The sequence below is a fragment of the Podarcis vaucheri genome (genome assembly GCF_965113315.1).
Source record: "Podarcis vaucheri genome assembly, chromosome: 3".
In the NCBI taxonomy this organism is placed as follows: domain Eukaryota; kingdom Metazoa; phylum Chordata; class Lepidosauria; order Squamata; family Lacertidae; genus Podarcis; species Podarcis vaucheri.
This window is the reverse complement of record NC_138761.1, coordinates 92221254-92242598: the sequence shown is the minus strand read 5'-3', so window position 1 is coordinate 92242598 and position 21345 is coordinate 92221254. Positions and strand designations below refer to the sequence as shown.

Sequence of the window (21345 nt, the reverse complement as noted above, 5' to 3'; positions counted from 1 at the left end):
TTCTTAAAGAAGCAAAATAAATCCGCACAGATGGTGTTGGACTCTATATCTAGTCCTGTCCATATATAATGGGTAATTAGGAGTTCCCACAATGTGAATGAACTGTGGAGAGCTTTGTACTGGAGATGGGAGGAGGCGGCTCAGTGTGGCTCATTCACATAGCTGGAAACAATGGTTTCCTGTTACATCTGAACCAGCCATGATGATTTGTAAAGGAATTTCCACTAAACATAGCATAACAATATAGTCCAAACCACTAACATGCTTATACATGATTGCTAAGAAATATATGGGAGCAGGACGGTAGTCTAAGCCCAACAGTTAAATTTCACCTACCTCTGCTGCTTCTTGCTGTTGCTTTACCACTGAAGGATCAATTCCAGCTCCTTCTAGTTCTCTGATAAAATCCTGAGTATCCTTAATAGTGGCTATGAGAGCCATGTGATCACACCAGAACTTCTCTGCTAATTCCATTGCATCAAGCAATTTGGCCTCCCTTTCTTCAGCCAGGGTATGGATGTCTTCCCACATAAAGACCATTTGATCCAACTTATCCTGAACCACTAGGAAGCAAAATATACACGGGCAGGTATATAAAGTTCTGCTTGTGGAAACTTGTTCATGCATTTATTTTGAAATGTAAAATTCTGAAGTCTACCTTTAGCAGATATGTCCTTATCAGCGCCTTCTGAACGGGCAATCATCTCCTCCCCGCGCTGCTTGAGGGTTTCATAGACTGGCTGAAGTTTTTCAAGGTCGACAGACACGTTCTTATTTTCACCGATCTGTTCTTTAATCTTCTCAACCTCAGCTGAGATGGAAGGCGGTTGCCTCAAACGTTCAACAATGCGTTCTAGGCTCTCAGTGGTCGAATCTATCTTGTCATGGAACTATGCAGACAAATGGGGAGGAGGGAGAGAAGACTGGGTGAGTGACAGATTATTAGCAACATTTAAAAGGAATTGGGTCAAACCAGAAAAAAAAAACCAGTTATAGCTGAATGAACATGCTTAAAGCATCCTTAACTATTTTTGTGACTTTTTGTCTTTCTCAACAGATTTATGATCTTAGTTTAAGCAAAATTTATGTTTCCCAATCAAAATGTCCAAATAATATCTGTTTGTTAGTGAACTAGGCAGCTTTACAGTACAGACCAATTGTTATCTGTCTCATCATCACCATGTATTAATACTATGTATTAATAGTTTCCTGAACATGGTTTTATAACACAGAGGAAATAACACATTTTTTCTTTCACCTATCCTTTGCCACAATGTGTTATTTCGTTTAAAAATGTCAGCAATTCACATTATTAATAAGTTTTATCCAATAAATATCCTACTGCATTGGTTAATTACTGTTAACATTATGCGGCAGTGATTAATAGACATCGTATGAATGTAAGCATCTAGCTCAGGGATCTGCAACCCGCGGCTCCGGAGCCGCATGTGGCTCTTTTACACCTTTGCCGCGGCTCCGGGGCGGATACTAGCGAGGGAAGGAGGCGCATTGTGCGCCCCAACACTCCCCACTGTGGCGGGCGCTGTACTGGCTGTGACGTCGCATGGGGGCGGTGCGTGCGTTAGTCACGCACCGTCCCGACGTCACCTTCCCGCCCACCTGCCCGCTACATTGTAAGGGGCATGTACGCTGGTCACTGCATTGAAAGGGGGCATGTACGCTGGTCACTGTTTTGAAGGGGAGTGAAGAACACACACACACAAAAAGGTAACTTGTTAATTTAACGTTTATTTCTATGAGGAGGAGTAATTCTGAGGGGTCAAACAAAGAAATAATAAAAAAGTGACAAAAATGTTATTTTTATAATGACGAGTTTTGCGGCTCCCAGTTTTTTTTCTTCGGAAACAGGTCCAAGTGGCTCTTTTTGTCTTAAAGGTTGCAGACCCCTGATCTAGCTCCTAAGTAGGTAGGGTCAGAAAACTATAATGCAGTAGCATTACATTGGAAAGTTGGAAGTTGCTTCATGCCAAGTCTGACCAACAGTCAGTCACTGTCCCACCACCACTATTTTTGGCAAAGACACCAGGAGAAACCCTGGGCTGTCTTGACACCAATTAGCCTCTTTGATTGTGTGCATGCATGAACAAATCACTATTATGTAGGATACTGGCTTTATTATTCAGGGAAAAACAATTCTGTAATTCCCAAATAGGATAAGAATATTTCCATTTTTTAATTATGCCTTTCCTTCAAGGAACTTGATGGCACAGGGGGAAGGTTTGATTCACCAACATACAATGCCCTTAATTCTTTAACAGATAGGAAGAGCAAATTTATGTGCAATGATTTGGTGACGTAGTGTCTTGGCAAGTCCACTATGTACCTAGAGTCTATTGATTTAAGATAACAACATCCTGCAGTTGGAATCTAATTGCTCTTCTAATAAATAATGTTACCTGGGTAGACTGAGAAATGGCTTCGTCCAGTGCCTGAGCTCGCTTTTTGACATCTTCTTTAATTCGACTATAAAGGGCATCAGCTGCTACATACTTCTCTTGGATTGAAAAACCTTCTCGCGGGCTCAGTTCCAGAAGCTGAGGTCCAGTTTTATTCATCTTATCTATATGAGGCTTGTGTTCAGCAATCAACTCTCGCAGTTGCTATAGCAAAGCAAAACACTTATCAGTATCTAACCCTTACATCGCCACATTCCAGCTGTCTGTGCGTCCAACACGTTCAGCTGGCAAGGTGGTCTAAATAAACAATCCCAGCTGCATGCTAAGACAAAGTATAACTCATACTGGATATATCCATTTAGCCTTAGTGTTGTGTTTTCAGCTCTAAGCATATAATGTTTCCTTTATACTAGAAAAACAGCATTTTAGTCTACCAAGATATTTAAAAGAACAGAATCTGGGAAGCAAAACAATATAACTAGTCAAAAGTATTCAGCCAGTTGTCCGGCACTCTAAATGATTTATTAAGTAATGGCATTCCAGAAGATGCCAAATTGTTTAAATATGATTATAAATAGCTCGCTAGTGCTCGAGTGCTGTAACAAAAGCAAGCAAATCAAACCTCCAAGGTTACGTGACGGAATCATATTAAGATCATCCAATATTTTTGAGACTCGTAGAAAATGTTGTGCATTAAAATGGAAGCAACGCACTGTTGCACATTTAAAGCATAACTTAACAGAACAAACTGTTATAGTTTTAAAGTTCCCTTTAAGAAGGTGCTTCTGGGTACTTATTCTTTTGTTTGTCTCCAGTTTCTGTTGTATTCAGTATGCCTTCACTACTACTCAATGAAGCTTTAGCTGGTTTTTCTACCCAGAACACTCTCTATAATTAATCTCCAACTTTGCTAATATGAAGACAGCCATGTTTCTCTTTATTGCTGCACTCTGCCTAATCAGGAACCTCTGTCTTTTGTTAAGGCTGGAGGCAGAACTGACTAACTGCTGGACTTTATGCTTCCAAAATTGGGGGTCAGCCATCACCTCTTTCCCCAAAATCCTGGGTACACACTGAGTCTGCAGCACCTAGTCCAATCCAGCATGCAATCTCTCTTAAAGCTGAATCAAAATGCAGACGTAGTGGCCACAACCATATTTGTTGTTTGTTGCTGTCCCCCGCCCCCTTTTCCCCATTCTCTGCTTTACATAACATCCTGACTAAGAGTTCTGGAGAACTCAAAAGATTGTGATACTTTGGCTGGTCCAAATTAAGGTGTTTCCCAACTTTGGATTTTTGATTTTTTTTTTCCTTAGGGAACACCACAGCTTGCTTTGCATTCCAGCTATTTTGGATACTGTTGAACATTCTCATTCGTTTAAAAAAAATGTAAATAATTTGTTCAGAGTTAGGCCACTAATTCACTAATCCACTTTTCACAATGATTGCTCTGCCTTGAGAATAAACTCAAACTTGTGTTTATATTAAAATAGAAAATGTTTGTTTCATAATAAAATGAATTTTGGGTTGTTGTTTTTAACAGAGAGTAAAAAATATGTAAAATCTGATAAGTATTGGTTGGTTTGGTGAATATGACATGCTAAAGAGAGGGCTGCACTTCTTTTGACCTTTGGAATTAACAGCATTTTGTAAGACAACTGCAAACTTACCCGGTGCTCTTCTTGTTGTTGCTTTAGGGTTTCATATTCAAGAGCTGGTGCTGGAAGCTGTGATATTACTGTTTGTGTTTCTGTTAGCCATGGCCAAATCTCTTCATAAGTCTCCCAGAACTGACTGGCTAGAGACTGAGCTCTTTCTAGCTGCAGGTTCCTCTTAGAGTTCATTTGACAGAGTGTATTATACTTCTGCAAGAGGCCTTCCAGCTTCTTCTATTAAAGAAATTACCAACAAACACCAGCATTTATATTTTGGTTGGAGACATTTACAAGATTACCATTGTGGCAGGTGACTAGTCTTGCTATATAACAGGGTGGGCAATCTTTTAGTCCTTTAGGGGGCAAGTAGGCAGGTGCTTGGGGGAGGCGTATCCCCCAAGGAGTTGTGGATTCAGCATTCCGGGTCCAATTCTATGGAACTCCCCCGCGGTTGATATCAGGCAGGCCCTCTTTCCTGTTGAATTTTGAGTGTATACTGAAGGCCTTTTAAAATTTCAACAGGCATTTCAAGTAAGTTTTAAGAACCTGCTGGATCAGGCCAATGGTCCATCTAGTCCCCCATCCCGTTCTCACAATGACCTGTGGAAAACCAGCATGCAAGATTCAAGCACAAGAGCACTTTTCCCTCCTCTGGTTTCCAGTAACTGGTATTCAGAAGCATCACTGACTCCAACTGCGCAGAGCATAGCTATTGTGGCTAATAGCCATTGATAGCTTTATGAATTTGTCTAATCCTCTTTTAAAGCCATGTAAGTTAGAGGCCATCACTGCCTCCTGTGGGAGCAAGTTCCATAGTTTAACCACGTGCTGCATGATGCAGCCAACTTGAGGCAGCTTAAACTTTCAAGGCACATTTCAGCCCCTCTTACATAATCTTAGTGGGCTCCAGCAACATGGCTTAGGAATCCCTTACGCATGCAGATTTTCAAAGTTATTGGTAAGCAAGTGCAAATCATGCTCCATTACCTTCATGGTTTGTTTGTCCTCTTCCGTGCATGTCTTCATAATTTCATCCCCAGATGCAACAAGCTCTTCTATTGTATCCTTGTGTTTCAAAATCTCCATGGTAAATGCCTAATTACATAATACAATACTCTGGTATTAGGAATATGAGGACATAGAGCAAAAGCCTGCACTATAATGGTTTGAAAATTAAATCATGGCAGAAAAAGTAATGGCCATTAATTATTGCATTACAGATGGAATCACATTTGTTCACCTTTTGAACTTGTAGCTGAGCAATGGTCTGGTCACGTTCAAGCCTAATGTCACCCAGAGACATCAGTTTATTTTCTGTTTCCTCAACCCAGGCTAATTCAGTGTCGGCTGCTTGATCAAACTAAAGAAAATACAGAAAAAATAAAAAAGCAATTAATAAAAAAATAACTCCAATTGGATGCATAGAGGGTTTAAATGGAAAAGATATTTCAGAAAATACATCTGATAAGATTCAGAGGTGTGGATCATAGCTCAGTGGTAAGACTGCACTGGTTACATTTACACAGCCCCAAGTTTATGAGAACCTGTTTATATTTTGGATATCTGAACAAGTATAACCCTCAATTGCAAAGCTGCCTCTAGGCCAGTTCTAGAATGGTGGGTATTTTAAGTTGCAATGCTAAGGGAGTTGCACATAGCTAAGAATGTGTGTTGCAACACCTTCGGGAGGGGATAGAGGATGAAGCGATCAAGGTGTCAATGGCAACAAGATAGTGCCTGTTAACTTCCCTGCTAGACCATAAGCTTTCCAGTTTGTGCATTTAGACCTGGAAGAGGAGATGTGGCCTCTTCACTTAAGAGATATGATGGAGGATGAGAGAAATCTGGGTATTCTTAAAGGGACAGGTGAGGCAAGGCAGAATAGTGCAACATGCTTCTGTGGCATTGGTCAAACACATACAGAGTCAGAAAGGTAAAGATTGTAAGCAGTGGGCCAAATATCTTTGAATAGCAAGTGTGATGTCTCTTTGCTAAGCTCAAAAATATACGAAATAAACACAGTGATCATTCACAAATTACCGGTATAGGCAACGATATAATTTTCCTCCCTTTGCTGTGATAATTTAATGAAATAGGAGAAAAAAACCAGCAGCTGCTGACTAAAGTTTCCCTTTGAAGTTATTTTGTTGAAGAATAATGACTTTCAGGTCAGCAGCACAGCATCCTGGAATCAGTGCTAGTAGTTAAGAATGTGAGGCTAGGTGGCTCGTTGCTGTGATTGAATATAATGCAGCTTCTTATAATAACCACACAGTTTGTTCTTATTTTATTAAATTCTAGGGCTCTCTGTGACACTGAGGAGTATATCAAAATCAGCTTATTTCAGAAGTGTTACAAAGAGGAAGCAGGAAATGTCAGAGCCACATTATACTTTATACTTCAACCGGAATTCTCTGTCAAAATTCTCACAAACATCAAAGGTAATATTAATACTTGCTTTTCTTTAAACATCTCTTGCTCTTGTCCATCTTTAGGATTATTTCCCTGCCTCAATAGAGAGATTATTTTTTAGTTAGGCTAGATCAATGGCATTAAAATCAATGGGCAGCAAAATAGGAATTGCTTCTTGGTAGATGTTGACAGTCCAGTTGTGCGAACGCAAGTCTTGAGTATCTATAGCATACACATATTTCCCCCCTGAAAATCTTACCCTTTCAGAGACTACTAGTGGATTCTTTCAAATGTCATTTTCCGAACATGCATGGGAGAAGAGAGCAAGTTTGTGCCCACTGAGCTTCCCAACACCATGACAATACTACTGGCGGTACCCTGACTTCCACACTCTGGGGGAAGGTTCTAAAGAAGGGAGAGCCCGCTGTATGAACCTAGATTAGCACCCTGATCACAAAGGGTTCTGACAGAGACAGAGCCTACACACAAAGCAGACTCCTCATTTCAGACCTTCCCTTTCAACATGTGGATGGCGCAGGGGAAGGGAAGCCAGGGTCTGTTATCCCACTAGGCACTGCTGTCATATGCAAATGTTCCACCCTCAACTTTGTTTCTTCCCCTGGGCTCACCAGACCAGTTCTCAATTGAACTCGAGAGCTTTGGAGAACTTTGAGAGCCTTCCCCATCCTGGTTCTTTCCAAACGCTTTAAAATACAGTTTCCATCACTGGTCATACTGACTGGGGCTGCTGCGATCTGGAGTCCAAATTATATTGAGGGCACCAAGTTAGAGAAGGCTACTGTAGAGCAATTGGTATGCTCGTGAAGCACAATATTTGAATGGTCTAGTTTAAGCAGACAAATAAATATACACAACAAGTTTCAACGTGAATCATGTTCCTAAAAGAAAGAGGTAGAGAAACTGATATGGAGGATAACTTTTATTGGACCCACTCATGATGGTGGGAGCACATGCGACCTTTAGAGGTCATCAAAATTCTTCATTATGTCTGATGCTTTCAACATATGCTGGTTGAACAAGAAATAATCCTATTAAGCTGCTTGAGAAAGTTGATAATTTACATGTTTGTGGTGACAGAGTCACTTCCAACTGAAGGTGAAATTTAATGGATAAGCTGTCATATCTTATTCTTTAATTATGAATCATGACTGAAAAGCAAGTTACGTGGGCTGAGGTTTCTCCATGTTTTTCATGAGTAATTCTTTATCGCACTGTTTAATCTATTTGAAACAAGCCACAAACATTTGCTGTCATCTCACATTTATAATCAGAGAAGGTACTTTTGGCCTGAACATTCTGTTTTGAAAGAGAGGCATATAAACTGAGTCATACTAAATTAAAGGGCCAACAAATTAGAAGCTCTAAAAAAGAAAAAGAAAACCTCCGAACAAAACACTGATGTGTATATTAAGCTCATTTTAATGCTGCCCACAACTGCAAATAATGTTTATATTTCCTGCAAAACTGCATCCACTGGCTACTGTACACATCTTTACTTCAACCATTCATTTACACAAGCTGATATATGACCTACATAGCAGCATAAATAATAAGTTACAGGGTTTGAGTTTACAATTCTTTCTGTACTGAAATTCCCACTGAGATCACTGCATGATGCCACTCGTAATGCCTCTCAGTATGAGACTGATCTGTAATTTCTGTGTCAACTAGAAGACAGATGGCTACAACAATGACTGGATTTGCTTTGGTCTAGGACTCATGTCTGACAACTATGACCAAGCTCTTTTCAAGTTTGGCCCCAGTTCTTGCAAAGACGTAGCATGCATGTGCCAATAATATGAACAGCAGCCTTTTCTTTTGGTACGGATTCCCAGATATACACCTGGATGTATTCCTTGAACAGATAAATATACATATTTTTTCCCCCTATCACGCATAGACTGAAATGAGAATTATGGTCATTTTTACCTGCTGCGATCTGAAAATGGCAGCATCAATTTCTTCCACTTTCTGAGTTATAGTGTCGCTCACTAATCTGTACCGTTCGTTGTCTTCTGTGATCATTTTGTCTATCCCTTCCCTTGCTCTCCATGGCACCAGTTCAAGCAAAGCACTGCTGACTTCGTTAAGAGTGTCCAGTAAACTTTTATTATCTTTTGCTTCTTTTTTCAGTGCCTAAAAATGAATATTTAAGGTAAACAAATTAAAAATAACACATTGGCGCAGAAACAAAATCTGCACAGCTCATGGGGCTTTTTTGGTTTTCTCCTTCTCCCATCTTCAGTTTTGTTTATTGAGTTTAAGAGTACATAGCTGAAATGCTACAGCTGCAAGCCAAAGCTATAAATATCACTCTTTTCAACTTGGCTACCTTTGCTTTTGTTACAAGCACGCTTGGGACCCCCTAACCACTCACACTATCAATATAAATAAATAAATAAACAAAGGACCTACCTACATGATGCTGACACAAACCTCTAAACTAATAAAATATGATAGTGCAAAAGAACAATACCCCATCTCTCTCTCTCCACCTCCCTCCCCTACTCTGAAATGCATTCTTGAAATACGTTAACGCTTCTTGCTTAGCTGGATGAAGGGTGAAGGGATGTGCACGAGGTGTGAATATATGCAAAAACGTCCCAACTTCTGTGTAGCTGTACAAAGGGAAGTGTCACGCCCGTTGCTCCACCCATCTTTGCTGCTGGCAAGTGGCCCCTGGAACGCTGTCCACAAGCAAACACAGCATTTTACGCTCACCTTTTGTCTTTCTTGCGCTTGACTTAACTCTTCACCTTTGGGGACCTGCGCTTCGTACGACTGTAATTCCACCTCAACTTTATCCAGCCAAGTGCAGAGTTTCTCATGAGCTGACTGCAGCTGACCAGAAAGCTGTAGAGCCTGTTCTAAAGTCTTGGACACATCAGAACTCAGCTTAGTTATGTCCGTGTACCTTGTTTTAATGCCTTCCAATTTATCCTGAATTATGACAACTTCATCACCTGCAATGTGAAAGGGGTATTTAACACACAAATCATCTAAAGCGACCAGGATGTTTTTAGTGTTTAAGTCCACAGGTGAAAATAGAACAAATATTTCATCCTGATTAAGCTAGTTTTTCTTCTAAGCATGGAAGCTTCGCTGTGCACATGCAACTTTAGCCCACCCCATCTTATTTTAGATTGGGCTCCACCCAAATAAATCCAGGTCAAGCCTCAGCCAATCAGGATTCTCTAGGTCAGGGACGAGGAACCTGTGGCCATCCAGATGTTGTTGGACTACAACTCCCATCTTTGCATGATTATTGGTCGGCTCTGATGGGAGACGGGAGTCCAACAACATCTGGACTCCCTATCCCTGTTCTATGCACTGGCTCACGCCAATTAAGTCATCAGTAGAAGCTAGGAGCCCTAATGACTTCTGAGTAGGTGACAGGCAGTATGGTAGGCAGAGCTCACTATTCATGGCTCAGGGTGTTTCTTGCTCTGAAGTTCAGAATTGGTCTCTCTGAATATGGGAATAATGTGATAGCATTCCAGACTAAGGAGCAGATAGATGGCCTTTCCTTCTAACACCGCATGGCAACTTTATTTGACTATATCTTTAAAACAACAACCAACTATGTCTTTTCTCCAATATACATGAAATTACACAAATATTGAGATTTTGTGGTATTTAATTAAATTAAATCCATTAAAATAAGGCAGGTAATGAATCAACTGACAGCGCTAATTACAATTAAGAACATTTTCCTCTTTGAGTGGCTATGTCCATGCAATTGCCGTTCTACAGAGAGTAAAAGTCAGAATTGAAACTGCACTGTTCGTTATACCATATGTTTACCTTTCAGTGAACAATTCCTGTTCTAATTCTGTAATTCATCTCCTTCTCTCCTCCCTCCCTTCTTCCCAGCCCCAAACTATGTATATCTTGGAGAGTTCATGGAGTTAGAGACTGGAAAATTTAGAAGATGTTGGTCTACAAGCCAGACATGCTGTGTGCAATTGGAATGCAACTTTCCCACAGTACTAGGTCCACTGTGGGGGAAACAGCCTCTCTCACAGCAATAGGTAGACTTATTACTCAGTCCATTTTTTAAAAAAACCCACTCTTTTTTAACATTTACTACAACATTCTTCTATATAGCTGTTTAAGCAGTCTATTTACTCCTTCCTTACATCTACTGGCTGAGATCCAAATGGACATGCATCAGGATACCACATATTACAAACTGCTTTAAAATGCTGAAGTGCTACTCAAAAAATAAGGAACTATTCATACTATAATCAAATTCTCCCAGAACCATGCATATTCAAGTTAGGGGTGAGTGATCACACCCTTGTTTTCAAGAGTTTCAACTGAATAGGTAAAGGTAAAGGCACCCCTGACCATTAGGTCCAGTCGCGGCTGACCCTGGGGTTGGGGCGCTCATCTTGCTTTATTGGCTGAGGGAGCCAGCGTACAGCTTCCGGGTCATGTGGCCAGCATGACTAAGCCGCTTCTGGCGAACCAGAGCAGCGCATGGAAACGTCGTTTACCTTCCCGCCGGAGCGGTACCCATTTATCTACTTGCACTTTGATGTGCTTTCGAACTGCTAGGCTGGCAGGAGCAGGGACCAAGAAACGGGAGCTCACCCCATCGCAGGGATTCGAACCGCAGACCTTCTGATCAGCAAGTCCTAGGCTCTGTGGTTTAACCCACAGCGCCACCCGCGTCCCTTCAACTGAATACTGTACTATTTAAGAAGCTTCTTTACCACCCTCCACTGTACTTCATTTACAAATCCCTGAACCCTAAGGCTCCCCAAAATTTGGGGGTCTTGTCCCTAGCAGAACAACATTTCGTGATGAGACCTGGAATGCGAATAAGAGAAATAATTTCCAGAGCCAAAGAAATGATCTATATGCTATTTCCATAAAGGATAAGGCCTTCTCTCTCCCCAACAGAAACAACACATGGAACTAATGGAGTAAGAGAGGAGAATGGGAAGGAGTAGAGGTCAAGTCTATTGCTCCCCACAACAATATTAAAACTGGATCCAGTGTGTGCTCAAAATTCAAAGAGGATGAAATCTGAAAGGCTATTTCACCATATATTCCCCAGCAGTAGAGTGAAATTCTCCAACTGTTCAAACATCTGTTAAGAAATTCTCTTCTGAGAAATTTCCTATCAGCTCTAAATTTTCCCAATAGCTCTGCACAGTAGACCAGTAGAATATTACAGCAGGAAGGCTGAGACTGAGTTAATGGTTTGCCTAATGTCACCTAGGAAGTTCATGGCTGTGGCTAAATTTGAACTGAGGACTCCCAGCTCATGCTCTCAACCACTATGCTACACCAACTCTCATTACTGCTTTCTTTTCACATACCTGGGAGTAAGCCCTGCTGAGCTCAGTCATGCTTACCTCTGAGCGGACAGGTATAGTATTACACTGTGAAACTTTATTAGACACTGCACCCATAATTTTAAACTTATCCCATTACTTATGAACAAAAAAGGTTTTTTTAAATGAGCTTTAAAAAGGTTCCAGTAGGAGTCAATGAGCCCCCAAAAGTTTCTACTTTACTTGTCTTTGTTGTCATAAATCATTAATTTCCTCATGGCTTTCTCACCTGTTGTTTGTTTGAGAAGCTCCAAACCATTTTGTATAGCCTGATCAACATTTTGCTTTCTGAGCAGAATCTCTTCTTGGAGAGCCTAGAAAATTTCAGAAGCTTTTACATCAGAGAAGTCATCATTTACAATCTATAAAGCTGAAAGTCTATAAGCACCCACTTATTCTCTCAGAGTGAGAATTGGAGCAGGGTGCGGGGAGGATAAAGGCTTAAAAATAAATGATCAGGATACAGAATTAAACGACTATAACAATAAAAAAATGAGAAGTAATATGAAATAGTGCTTAAAATGGTAAAATAAAATCAACAGAAAATAAATGGAAATACCAGCATTTCAGTTTGTTGTTTCACAAGCAAGTCAGTATTGTAGTCTTGGACTGCCAGTTTGCTCAGTTTCTCATGTACTTCATTCAGCCAATTCATCAATTCAACTTCATCCTCTCCAAAAATCTGAGCATTGCAATAGGCTTGCTGTAGAAGCTGAGCCCTACTGCCACTTTTCTCTCGAATCTCAGTGTATTGGGCTTCTGAAGAATCTAGTTTCTCCTGCACCATTTCCTTGTCTTCCTTGGAGCTCAGTGCCTTTAAAGCCTGACCAATATTAATAGCTTGCTCCAAATTTTTGTTGCGCGTGGCGATGTCTTCCTCAAAGGCCTAAATGAAGTTTTCAAAGTAGTAAGAAAAAGAAAAGAAAAAGAAGCAAACAAAAGAAACCATAAAACCAAATATGAAAACAACTCAAGAACAACCAAAAGAATATAACTTTGATGGTAAAAGAAGAATATAAACAAAGTAATAAAAAAATGTGTTGGGCGGAATACTCCACTTTTGATTTATAAATCATAAAATAATTGCCGCAATGAAAGGCACATTAAGATCTTACTTTATGTTGAGAAATCTGCTGTTGTAGTTTGGAAGCCTGTGTTCCAATGGGTTCTGAATTTGAAAGCCTCTTTTCAGTGATGGTTAGCCACTCAACCAGTGGTTCTAAAGTTTCATGGAATTGCTGTGCTACAGCTGAGATACCTTCCAACTGATGATTCCTACAATATGTGAAAACAAAGCACATTTTGCGGGATGAGGGATGTATGAAATACTAAAAAGTTAAAATCAGCGCTTGGAAAGAACTACTTCGGTTTAATTATGTTCACTGTATTACTTCGAAAATCTCTGAACTACACCTAAAAGTAGTTCCCATAATTGGAAGATTATGGGAGACATCCACTTTACTACAAGAACGGGTGATTATGTGATACTGATTTCCCCATATTATTTCACTGAAATTTCTAAAACTTGTAATATACTCAGAGCCATTTTCTCATTTAGCTTCAAATGCGAATCTTACAGTTAACTGGATGAAAATGTTGCTATAGTTTCAAATTAGTTTCTAATGCTGTATCAAGGAGTACACCCTACTGTACCCCTAAGTGAATGCAAACATTTCAGGTACCTTGTTTCTGCTTTATCAAGCAGTGCATCCCATCTGCTATCCAGGAGGCTCAGCTGTTTCAAGATCTTCTCTTTATCAGCGGGCTCTGCTGACTCTGCAATTTTCTCCCCTTCACGCTTGATTAGTTCAACAGTGGGTCTGCGGTCATCCAGCAATCTCTGGAGAAGCTGGAGACAAAATAATCAAAAATCAAATTGCCAGGAAATGACTGTTCACTACAAGGCTGTAAAAAGATTAAGAGGCAGATTCTTCAAGGTCTTGTTTACTGGCAAAAAGAGGCAGGCTTAAGGGAACAATTTTCTGAGATGGCAGGAAATTGTGAGGGTGCCAGCAGTCTTACAATGCAAGTGCCATAAATTGCATAAATAAGTAATTTCATTATGAGAGCGAGCAAACTGTGCCAATCTTAGCATCGGTTGTAAAGGTCTAGCATCCTTCCAAATGTTTTCATTCAGATTTCTTTTCAATGCTATCCTGGAAGCCTCTGGAAGGGCTACAGATATATATGCCTTATATGAGGTATGATGTTGACATGTGCAGGAAGAGGGGGGAATCACATTGGGACATTTTATAACACATGACAGTGCTGGGAACTTTTGGGGAAGCTTTTCCATTTTGGAAAAAGAAAAGATAGGAAATTTTCCGCTTCACATAAGAACCCTCCCCATCTTTTCATACACTGTTGATGTTTGCAACTATCCACTGCAATCCAGAGAAATATCTGTTTGTTTATATAGTGCTCACCTTTCAAAACACTTGTGGCCGCATTCAATAAGATGAACACAATTCAGGGCTTAATGATGTTCCTAAGACCAAATTATTTTAATGGGGAATCAAACATGTTATAACTTTCTCTGGATTGTGTCCCAAATTTTCAGTACAAACATATGATCATTTCGGAGATTCTTATGTTGCGAGCAGCTGCAACTTTGGATACTCACTTTGGCCAGACAACCTGAGGACTTGATTCACTAAGCTTCATGCAGTGCTCTTCCCTGAGGGTTGCCTTCTATGTTTCAGCCAAAAATCCCCCCTCCTCTCTCCTACTGCCTTTTGTTAAGACTGCTCAGAGAGCACAACTTCTCTCTGATGCTGTGCATGCTGTGACCTGCTCTTTCCTTGCTCATACATTTATTTTGAACAGGAAAGTAATTATGGATCTGGTTACAGAGTTTGATGTGCTGTATTTACTCCACAACTGCCAATTCAATATTTAATATGAACCTTCTTTCCCCACCCCTTTTAAATGAGGGTCTAACAATCCATCAGCAACTGTGTTATAAACAATTGTTGAACAATCTGAAGCAGGGGTGTTTGACATTATTAACTGAAGATACAGGCACAACAAGATGTTACCCTAAATCAAAACAGACTCTACAAAACTCTATAAGGACAGAAGTCAGGAAGTAAGGGGTGGAGCAGAAGCTGACACCAGGCACAGATTTCATCCCTTACTAACCCATATGTATAGGCAACTCGTATATGTCCACACTGAATGGCATATATGGGAAAAAGAGATTAGCTGAGAAGGGGTGGGGTGGAGGGTTGTCAAAATGATGAAGGAGGATTGAAGCCCTGACAAAATTTTGAACTTTATTTCAACTTAAGGGAGTAGCTCTACAATGTTCTTCCCCCTGCCCCTTTTCACAATATCAGTGATGTCTTTTCAAACATCAGATTGCTTTTGATCCTCGAAATAATTGTTTTTGATGTGCATCCAGTGAAATGTACACGTGCATGAAATGATGCCAAGAACCAGCACAGATATTCCAGAGTTTTCCTTGCAATATATACAGAAAGCTGGTCCAATGAAATGATTGTTTACTCTGTGCTATACATGGCCTCTGCTCCCCCCCCCCCATTCTGCACCAGCTCCCCACATTTCCCAAAGAAGTGAAGAAAACCACATTTCCCCGGACAAAGGATGCAATCAATGCCTGGATGGGAGGCTGCCTGGGAACTCCATTGAGTTCCATGGTGAAAGAAGAGATGGATATAAATTTACATACCAACTATTTGTTATATTTCTTGGTCACTTTTCTCATTGAATGAACAAAGCAATTTAGGGCTCATCCCACACTTCCGCTTGCCTAGCCACTTTCCCCCAGGAAAACCCGCTGTCTACCGCTGAATCTGAGCCATACAAGTAAAAGGCAGGACTAATAGATCCACTAATATGCTACAGTCTGGATGCCTCTGTTAAAATGAGTGGAGAATTCAAAAATGAAAGTAGGAAAGGGCAAATCTTTAAAGAGAATTTCACAGATTGGGTTGAGAAAATTTGCCCTTCCCCTGAAAAAAGCCAAACACATCCCCCCACAGGAGCATCCATGACAACCATCCTAAGTGATGGGATCACAGAGACTATGGAGATGTATTTTTTTAAGTTCTTTTGCAACTGCACCTCTTATAGCGCATGTCTAATACATACTCAGCCACACTGTTATCCAGGCCACCACATGTTATTACTGTTATTAATTACCCACTATTCATTCTAAGGCCCCGGGTGGGTTACAAAATTAAAACACAGCTTTAAAAACAGTTTAAAATACCCCACTGAGCAGGTGACAGAGAAAATATAATTAATCTAAAGATAGATAAATAACTTCCACTCACTTTCTGTTCCTGTATTTGGGCCTTCACAACTTTGAACTCAGCAGATGGAGGCTTCTGATTAGCCACAAGGTCTTCTGTGTCAATAAGCCAGCTAAGGATAGATTCGACAGCATCTTGAAACCTCCCACAGTGGAGCAGTGCCTCTTGCAACTGAGCTGCTCTTTGAGCAACCTAACAAACAAACAAAAAAACATTGTAAATATTATCCTCTTCCCACAATGCCTCTTTCCATCTTTCCAGTCAATCAAACAACCCCTAGGGAAAATAAGAACAATTTAAGGCTAGCAACTCCTAAACTATGAAGCTCTTCACTGACTTGAGTGACATTCTGTGCACTTCAGCAAATATTTAAAATTGTCTTAATACAGGTATGAACAATACAACATTTTGTACCAGCAGGTCATAGGTGCACAAAGTGTGAGGTAGACCTGCCTAGGGATAATCCCCAGGGAAGCCTAAGTACTTCATGTGCCTCTTGAATGCACACATCTTTATTTGGACATTAATATAATATAATATTAATTTTTTATTTATACCCCGCCCATCTGGCTGGGTTTCCTCAGCTCCCAACAAAAGATTAAAAATACATTAAAGCATCAGTTATTAAAAACTTCCCTAAATAGGGCTGAAGACAGTTGAGTAGGCATTTTGCTTCAATCAGCATGACACAGAAAGCACCATGAATTATGTTTTGCAATCCTCTATTTCCTTTAGGCTTTTGACTTTCTACAGGTTTCTTTCCATGGACCTTAAAATGACAGGGTACCCATGTGACAAAGGGTAGTCTGCTTCTGTAGGAGCTCTACATAAGCACCAGAGCACACATGGAGTTCTGGACTGGGGATTTTGTGCATTTTATTATGCAGTCTACTACAATAATGTGTAGTACTACTTTGTAGTGAAAATCAGAAATAAGAGCAAAACAAAAACAACAGCAGACTAGAAAGGTAAACAACAGTGCAAATACAACTAACGTACCTTTTTGTTGAGAGTTTTCCATCTTGTGTTAACATCCTCAAGATCGCGCTCAAGGTTATCAGTACTAGCATTTTTAGCAGCACTCTGAATAAGGCCTTGACCCAACCAATTTACCTCCTGTTGCTTAACCTGCAGTGGTTCAATCTTTTCCTTCTCGAATACCTTCAGATCAAAAGGAAAAGAAAGAAAGAAAGGCAAAGGCACATTTAGATTATTAAGTCTGGAACATGCTGAGCATAAGTGATGACCAGAGCAGGTATCAGTAGTAAAATCACACAGCATGTCATGAACATAGTGTGGAAAGACAGTATTTAGCTGCAGAGTGTACATGTCAAATTGCTCTTAATGTTGTAAACACAAAACAACTCAGAGTAAATTATATACACATTAACCCAAACAGGAGTTAAGAAACTGCTATTACATAAAAAACAAAACACTGTATTTAAAAGGAAGAGACAAACATAGTGCTCCATACTGAATCTTCCTAATATAGATGCTCAAACAATATTTAAAGCAAAAGGTACACGTTGTGGACACCTATGTCAAACTGAAGAGGATGACATATTGTGGATAGTAATTGTTCAGATATCTGTTCACAATAGCCCATTCTTCTTGGGGCCATGCAACTCTGTGCAAACAGTTATCCTTTGCATATGGCCAGCAGACACAAGTAGCCCATAAAAACGTAAGAGCCCTGATGGATCATGCCAAATGCCCATCTAGACCAACATCTTGTTCTCACAGTGGCCAACCAGATGCCTGTGGGAAGCTTGAAAGTAGGACTTGAGTGCAAAAAGGACTTGTGACTCTGGCGTACAGAAGCATACTTCTTCCAACAGAGAGAGCATAGCCATCATAGCTAGCAGCCATTGACAGCTCTATCTTCAATCAATTTGTCTAATTCTTTTTTGAAGCCAATCACAGTAATGGTCACCACTACTTCTTTGTCAAAGTTAAAACTATTCACTGCATGAAGAAGTTCTTTCTTAAGTTCTGTCCTGAATCTTCCAACATTTAGCTTCATACTATGGTCCTGGGTTCTAGTATGATTCAGCCAATTTGGATAGATCACTTTGGATCTCCTTGCAATCTCTTTTTGTTTTAACCACCCTGAACAACTTGGTACCATCAGCAACCTCAGCTACTATATTGCTCACTTTTATAATTTATAATCAAGTTTAAAAGCCCATGTCCCAATGCTAATCTCTTAATTGGGAAAACTGCCTATTTATTCCTACTGTCTGCTTCCTGTTCCTTAATTAGTTGCAGAACAGTAGGAGGACCTCTCCTTTTATTCCATGATTAAGCTTACTAAGGAGTCTTTGGTGAAGTACTTTGTCAAACCCTTTCTGAAAGACCAAATACACAGTGCCCAGAGTCTATATAGTAGAGTTTGAAAGTATGAGTAGTAACGGTGGACAAGGGAAATGCTTAAAGTTTGGTGAGGAAATTAATCAATTGTCTGAATATGCTCAGCATATGTTTCTGTGGTGCATAATGATTTGCATAGTCATTTAAAAATGATGCAGTGCTCTTAATTCTAATGGGAGGAGCTGGTGTTGGACAGTGTGGTTCCTACAGACCAAGTGAGCAGTGAGATGCTGGGCACATGCAGGAAGGGACTGTCCCCAGTCCTAGCTGCACAGTGGAGAAATGCAGGCGCTATCCAACGATTTGGGGGCCACTATAGCATGGTGAGCCTGAACCTCAGGAATGGCCTGGGAGAATGAGCTGATCATATGACTAAGGAACTACACCAGCATTCACCTTCTAGATAAGACTAGTAATGGTTATATTGTTTTAGAAGATACTGAAAAACAGTGGGGACCATGTCCCTTTATTTCCCAGGTGGTCTTCATTGGCAAGAAATTCAAGCATGCTTCACATAATGATATCATAATGCAGGTTAACTCAACCCACCAACCTAAGTGATGTTCATTTGAGAACTTGCAAAGGCTAGTGACAGAAAATATTCCACAGGCATCAAATGCTGTTGGTGGGTTATGAACCCAGGCTATACAAACTGTGGTCTTAAAGCTTCTTACCTTTTAAGTACTCCCCTCCCCCCCAAAAATCTTCTTTTTCTTCTTCTACTGCTACTACAGACACTGTCCCTTGGCAGCAATTTCACTATAGTCAGCAAAATATTGTGAAGCCATTGTACTGCAATACTGTACTGAGCTTTATTATTATAGCTTTACTAGCAAATATGGCTCACATCCTGAATATCTATTTCAGCTGCCACTAGTAACATCATTCCCTTAATACAAGCAATGTTATGGGGATACTACAAGTGTACCTCAGTATGGCTAAAGTTATTCCTCAGAACCTAGGAGCTAGACACTCAAGTAGCCCAGGACACCCAAATTCCTAGAACAGTCTGAAAATAAAGCATGTTTATAGTTGATGTACCTCAATATCAGCCCTAAGTAATTTTTATGCTCACATAATTGAAAACAAAAATGATAAGAAGCTTCCCCAAGATGGGATACATAAATTGTACACCAAAATGGCCAAGCACAACACTAGTAGGAAAAAAGAAACTTGCTATGCACATTGTGTAAGAAACCCAGATTTTCTAGGATAGTCTGCAAACAGCACATTTTCACACCTAGGTTTACGTCATAACAGCAGCCAGCACTTCAACACACACCAAGCACAATTGATACACAGGACAGTGTGTGACCCATCTCTCTTCAAGGCCTTAAATCCACACGAATAACCGGGAGAAGGGGGTTTTGCCAAGGCAGTGAGGAACTTAAGTCCGAACATGGACAGCTCACACACATTTGAGACTACATGCAATAATCCTCAGACACAGTGGTGTGTTACATAGTAGCAACCAGGAACACACACACACACACACACACACACGTATAATGCTGTTTTTGCTGTACTCAATAGCACTACCTAATTGCAGGACATTGTGGGATTTGTTAAGGGGGGGGGGCAATATAAAGCAGAGTTCTGAGGAACCAAGTAGTTGAAAACAGCAAACAGGTCTTACCTTTCCCACAAAATAATATATAATATGGGCAAGTTCTCTTTACTTTAGAGAAATAAACAAGGGCTGGGATGCAAAAGCTAATTTACACATACCCAAGTGTTAGCTCAGTAGTATCTTTGGCAATCAAACAGGCAGGCACATGTACACACCCCAGGTTCCATAAACTACTTTTGAAATTCCCCTCTTTCAAAAGAAGCTTCCTGTGTTTGAGGTTGCTGTGTGAGAGACACAAGTCCTGCTCCAGTTTAGGCCCATGGAACTAGTAACGCAGTCCTTCAATCCAACTCTCCTCTATTTCAGATGTTGATATATTTTTAAGACAATTCCATAGCAATCCAAACCGAGTTGTTCCCCTTGATTTGTTGTTTAGATACACATACCCACTCACAAAAGTAGGAATTGAGGCTAGAGTTTGCCAGAACAGCTTAGCAACAAGTCCTAAAATAACTCAAGACACAACCAGATCAGAGTGACCAAAAACAAAAAGAACAAAATTAAATTAAAGACTTCACAAGCTCCCCATGCTTATTACAAAGCTGTTTTCTACTTCCTTACTTCATTCACCGCTCAGTAAATGTTACAAGATCTCTTGTAAAAAATCCCCTACAACTTTAGGACTACTTTTTGGCATGAAGATGCAAGGAAATAATTTCAGTACGTGCAACAAGCCTTTAATCTGTGTACTTTGGAAACCGCAGAAATTTGAGCATCGTTGTGTATACCTTTATGATGAACAGTGCAATCCTATACTTGTCAGCTCAGAAGAAGCATGCCCATTGGGTTTAATGGGCCTTACTCCTATGAAAGTGTGTACAGTATATGGCTGCAGCTGAAATCTGGTTAAATCTGAATAGGGAAGGCCTATCTGCCCTTGAATGGCATTGGCTGCTTGAAACATAATTTGAGGGGAGGGATGGAGGGGGTGCTGAACATCAATGCCCAGTGGAAGCATTCCAAATAAAGGGTAACAGGCACCATCTGGACAATAAATAGCCATGCAACCAAACAGCTGGAAGCAATCAACCCTGTCACAAACTGCCCTTAATCAATTTACTGAAGTGACCATCTCGCCAATTTCTGCCTTCTAATAACTTGTTGGGCAAATGATTCTAAAGGAGCTCTTTGGGTAGATTAGGAAAATCTAAACATAAGCATTCATGATGCAATTACAGAAGAAAAAATAACAAATAACAAATAACCCACCCTGCAGCA

The 21345-nt window shown here is 40.2% G+C and overlaps 1 protein-coding gene across 14 annotated transcripts in view; it reads right to left on the bottom strand.

Moving 5' to 3' along the window:
* DST (dystonin) overlaps positions 1-21345 on the bottom strand; it is a 299556-nt gene that overhangs the window by 52947 nt on the left and 225264 nt on the right. For 13 of the 14 annotated variants that reach the window (XM_082218107.1, XM_082218116.1, XM_082218117.1 and 10 more), the window contains 14 exons: positions 17127-17288; positions 16149-16319; positions 13533-13699; positions 12966-13125; positions 12410-12736; positions 12080-12164; positions 9227-9468; positions 8435-8641; positions 5313-5432; positions 5060-5167; positions 4088-4306; positions 2418-2621; positions 659-890; positions 337-563 (listed from right to left, as the gene is read on the bottom strand). In XM_082218107.1, coding sequence (XP_082074233.1) covers positions 337-563; positions 659-890; positions 2418-2621; positions 4088-4306; positions 5060-5167; positions 5313-5432; positions 8435-8641; positions 9227-9468; positions 12080-12164; positions 12410-12736; positions 12966-13125; positions 13533-13699; positions 16149-16319; positions 17127-17288 — 2631 coding nt within the window. The remainder of the gene's footprint in view (positions 1-336; positions 564-658; positions 891-2417; positions 2622-4087; positions 4307-5059; positions 5168-5312; positions 5433-8434; positions 8642-9226; positions 9469-12079; positions 12165-12409; positions 12737-12965; positions 13126-13532; positions 13700-16148; positions 16320-17126; positions 17289-21345) is intronic. The other variant, XM_082218111.1, reaches the window with a different exon arrangement.